This window comes from Plasmodium gaboni, chromosome 9, assembly GCF_001602025.1.
Source record: "Plasmodium gaboni strain SY75 chromosome 9, whole genome shotgun sequence".
Classification (NCBI taxonomy): Eukaryota; Apicomplexa; class Aconoidasida; order Haemosporida; family Plasmodiidae; genus Plasmodium; species Plasmodium gaboni.
In genome coordinates, this window is record NC_031489.1 from 394,869 (window position 1) to 400,098 (window position 5,230).

The following is a 5,230-nucleotide window of genomic DNA, read 5'->3' on the forward strand; positions in this document are numbered from 1 at the left end:
AAAAAAAAAAAAAAAAAAAAAAAAAAAAAAAAAAAAAAAAAAAAAAAAAAAAAAAAAAAAAAAAAAAAAAAAAAAATTTTTTTAAAGGAAAAAAAATAAAATAAAAAAAAAAATTTTTATTTTTTTATTTTTTAAAATTAATTTTTTTTTTTTTTTTTTTTTTTTTTGTTTTATATATAATTATAAAAAAAAAAAAAAAAAAAAAAAAGGTTTAACAAAAATTACATAAAACTGCTTCTAGGTTATAAAATTTTTTTTTTTTTTTTTTTTTTTTTCTTCATGTAGAAATAATAAAATATCTGTAACACAATAATGTTATATTTATAACATAATAAAGAAGTCATTTAATTTTTTATTTTTTTTTTATTTTTTCTATTTAATTTTTTATAATATTTTTCCATTTATATATTTAAAAAATTATATATGAAATAACAATTTTCAGAATAATTTTTTTTTTTTTTTTTTTTCATTTCTTTTAATTAAATTTTTAATATGGTGTGTTATATATAGGAAAATATAACATTAGTTGTATTTTTTTTCTTTTCATACGGAACTGATTCTAATAATAAGAATTCTTTATTTTAATTATATATATGTGTAATTTATATTTATATATTCTTTTTTATGGTTATTTTATTTGTTTATTTTTTTATGTTTTTTTTTGTTTTTGTCTATGTATTTGAAATGCTTTGTTCATCAAATATATAAATTGTTACTTTTGAAAAAATCGAAAAATAATAAAACAAAAAACAAAACCATACATCTCTGCATGTAAATATATATATATATATATATATTTTTTTTTTTCCTGTTTTTAATAAGATGAATTTATTAGCAATTTTTTTGACTAAGTATGTGGACGATGTTATTTTCCTTTGTAATGCCACAGATTTAAATTCGTTAGAAAAAAAAAAAAAAAAATAATAAAATAAATTAAATTAAATTATACGTTGTATAACAATATGATTGGTTTAAAAATATACATATATATATATAGTTTATTTACATAACATTTTACATATAATATTTTCCCTTTAATATTTTATTTAGTTATTCTTTTATAAAAAAAAAGGCATTTAAAGAAGCCGCTTTTTTTGTTGCTAGAACTATTCCGTCACGGGTTTGTGAAAATTATTTTATATTAACCTATTAAATTATATCCTATTATATGTAATGTTAATTTATATATATATATTTATATTTATTTATATATTATTTTATTTTTATTTTTTTTTTATTGATTAGATAGAATATAATACAAAAGAAATCATAACTCATGAAAATAATACAGTTTTCGCTTTTAAATATGAAGACAATATTTGTCCTATAGTAATAGCTACAGATGATTATCCTGAAAGGTATTATAAATATATAATATTTTTTATTTTTTATTTTTTATTTTATATACTTCATGTTGTTATTTGTGTTATTACTTTTCAGGGTTGCTTTTTATATGATAAATGAAATTTATAGAGATTTCGTAAGTACCATTTCCAAGGAAGAATGGTCCAGTGTAAAAGAAGACAATAAAATTCCGTTTAATTTGTATACATATTTAACAAAATATAAGGTACACAAAATATATATATATATATATATATATGTGTGTGTATTTACTTATATCTGATCATATTTATTAAGTATAATCCAAAAAATACTTCATATACTTTTTTTTTTTTTTTTTTTTTCTGTAAATATAGGACCCTTTAAATTGCGACGCTATAACCCAAACAAATATAAAAATTAATGAAAATATTGTATATTTAAAAAAAAAAAAATATATATATATATAATATTTATATGTTAATTATTATATGTGAATTTTTTCAAAAACAAAATTTTTTTGTTCATTTAATTTATATTTTTTATCATTTAATATTTCATGTCTTCTCTTTTTTTTTTTTTTTTTTTAAAGGAAAAAGTTAGAGTGACGATGGATGCTCTTATAAGGAATAGAGATAATTTGGACGTCCTTGTTGATAAGAGCAAGGATCTTTCATGTAATGATTAATTAAAATACATACGCAAATATGCATATAATATATATATATATATATATATATATAATATAATATAATATATGGATTTTTATTTTTTTATTTTATACTTTTATATTTTTAGCAACGACAAAGCAGTTATTCAAACAAAGTAAAAAACTCAAGAAGAAGCAATGTTGCAGCATTATGTGATATATAAATATATATATATTATGTAAATTTTAATTTTATATTTTTTTAGTTATTTTTATTATGAATTTTTCTTCTTATATTTATTTATTTATTTATTTTATATACTATTTATGTAATACTTATTTCATTCTTAATTTGATTTTACTCATTTGTTTTTTTATATTTTTATTATTTTTAAATTAAAGCACAAAAATGTGAACGTATATGAAAATTTTTAAATTATAAAATATTTAATCATATATAATAAAAAGACAACAACAATAAATATTAAAAGAAAATAAATGTGTACTAATATATATATATATATATATATATATCAATACAAGATTGTTTAATAACATACATAATATATGTATATTACATTTTTTTATATGTCTTTCATTCTTCAAATAATAAAATGATTGAAGAGGAGAATAATAAAAAAAACTACAGTCCAATTACACAAAGTTTATATTTGAAGTTAAAGAACCCTATAAGCTTACATGTGAATGTTGAAAACTCTCCAACATCAAGCGAAAAAAAAAGAAGAATCATTTATAATAGAATAAGTTTCAGTAGTTTTTCAAATACTACATGTAGTGATATATTAAAATTAAATAAATATTTAAATATAGAAAATAACATTTTGTTATTAGCTTTAAATAATTACTCTTTTAAATTTGGATTAATAAATAAATTAGATTATAAAATACAAAGTTTAAGATTACCTCATATTGAAATAATCGAACCATGGAAAGAATTAGACTATTTATTTCCCCCATATAAAAATTATAATATTATAGAAGAATGTATCTATTACTCTTTTACAAATGTATATAAATTAGATTTAAAAAATAAAGATATATTTATACCTTTTTCTAGTAAAAATAGTATGAATGATTTTTCAAGTATTGGAGATATTTTATTTGAATCTTTTGAGGTTAAAAGTATTTGTTTTAAAGAGCCGTCTTTTGTTTCTTCCCTCATTATTTTAGAAGAACTTAAAAATGAAAAAGAGAAATTCTCATTTTATAATGAAGATATCAAAGAAAAGGAAAATAATTATCATAACAATAATATGAAGGATAATAAACAAAGTGATCAAAAAGATGAAAAGAATATACCAAATATATACGATAATTCACAAAGGAATTATACAATAAAAAATATAAAATATAATAATAAAAATAATGAATACTCAAATGAATGTCTAATACATTTAAAAGATTTGAATCTTTTCAATTTTACTGCTGTTATTATCAATATAGGAAGCACAAAAACGAGTTGCACCCCTATAATCAATGGTATACCTTTACTTGACCTTACTGAAATTTATTATATAGGAGGATATGATATAGATAATCAAATATATGAAGAAATGAAAAAACATGAAAAACATCAAAAAGAAATATCTATAGATATTGCAAAAATTGCTAAAGAAAAACGTATCTTTACACCAAGAAATAAAGAAGAATGTGAATATTTATCTATGCTTTATAAAAAAAATCCTAAGAATTATTTTATTAGTCCTTTTGAATTAAATGTTAATAAAATATTTGAATCAGCAGTTAATTCTACTGAAATATTCTTCTCTCCATATGCTCTAGATAACTATGTTAAAACAGACAGTTATAAAAACTTACATACCTATGATTTCAATTTTAATTTCTTATTTGTAGGAAATACATTACCTACCGTTATATATAACACTATACAAAATTGCCCAATTGATTATAGAAAGGAATTGCTAAGAAATATTTATCTTACAGGAGGTTCGAGTATTATAAGAGGTTTTAGACAAAGATTAGAAAATGAACTCTATCAATTAATTAACAATGTCAATTTTTATAATAAAGCTTGTATTCAAGTTCGTCTCTTTAAAAGGAAATTATTACAGAAATATGCTATATATTCAGGATCTCATTATTTTCTAGAAAATTTCAATTATGATTATTACAGTGTTTCAAGGCAAGATTATCAAGAGGAAGGGGAACGAATCTTAGAAAAATTTAGTTTACAAGGCAAATTATTGTATTAGTTGGAACTATTATAAGTAATATAACATGTACATATATATATATATATATATATATATATATGTGCGTTACTGAAATAAAAACGTCTAATGCTATCTATACAAAAGTCATAAATGAATTTATGTCTACATATTATTATATATAGGTTGATGTATATTTTATAAAATGGAATAAAATAGAATATTTTGTTTTAATTTTAAAAAAAAATAATCATTACGAGATAAATTCACATAACTAAATATATATATATATATATATATATAAAGAAAAAAAAAATCTTTTGGACTGTTCCAAATATTTATAAATATTTATTCATCATCTATAAATAACATGTAATATAATTATACATTTTATTTTCATTTAAATAATATATGAACTTAAATTTTTTTTTTTTAATTATTTCTACACATACAAAAAAAAAAAAAAAAAAAATCAAAAATTTAAAATCTTTTCAATATATATTTGATGATTTTTTTTTTTTTTTTTTTTTTTTTTTTTTTTTTTTTTTTTTTTTTTTTTTTTTTTTTTTTTTTTTTTTTTTTTTTTTTTTTTTGTTTTATTTAATAATTTTATAACATTTTAAAATATAAACATTGTAAGAAGACTTTCAGCTGTTATATGACAAGAAAGAAAAAAAAAAAAATAAAATAATATGTGTATATATGTATATATATATTTATTTATTTATATGTCCAATATATAAATAAGAATAAATAGTGCAAAATAAATGATTATCTTGTTATTAATATTTATATGGAATAAAATAAAATAAATATTCTCTTATAGATATTTACTGTATATTACTGGGATATTTTTATATCTGTCTTTTTTCTTTATATCATTTTGCCAGTTATAGAGATCTTCGAAATATTCTTTTAATTCTATAGAATTATGTTTAAGTTGTTTTGCAATTTCGATGTGTGACTTGGCCATTTTATTTTTAGTTAATTTAAATCCATAACGTACAATATATATTTCATATTTCTCAGCATTAAATATGAAACGTGTGGTTCCCCCTTATATTTT

General features: G+C 17.6%; 2 protein-coding genes across 2 annotated transcripts; both read left to right on the plus strand.

The window, feature by feature from the left end:
* Window positions 1-822: 822 nt before the first annotated feature.
* Window positions 823-2,189, plus strand: PGSY75_0910600 (SNARE protein; the record flags this gene model as incomplete). Its single annotated transcript, XM_018785522.1, has 7 exons — window positions 823-899; window positions 1,051-1,120; window positions 1,246-1,358; window positions 1,441-1,570; window positions 1,701-1,757; window positions 1,916-2,000; window positions 2,122-2,189. 7 exons carry the CDS (start codon window positions 823-825, stop codon window positions 2,187-2,189), a joined length of 600 nt encoding a protein of 199 aa, XP_018641863.1.
* A 397-nt stretch (window positions 2,190-2,586) lies between these two features.
* On the plus strand, window positions 2,587-4,206 carry PGSY75_0910700 (putative actin-like protein; the record flags this gene model as incomplete). The annotated part of the gene is made up of 1 exon (XM_018785523.1): window positions 2,587-4,206. The coding sequence occupies one exon, from the start codon at window positions 2,587-2,589 to the stop codon at window positions 4,204-4,206; it is 1,620 nt and encodes a 539-aa protein (XP_018641864.1).
* Window positions 4,207-5,230: the final 1,024 nt, after the last annotated feature.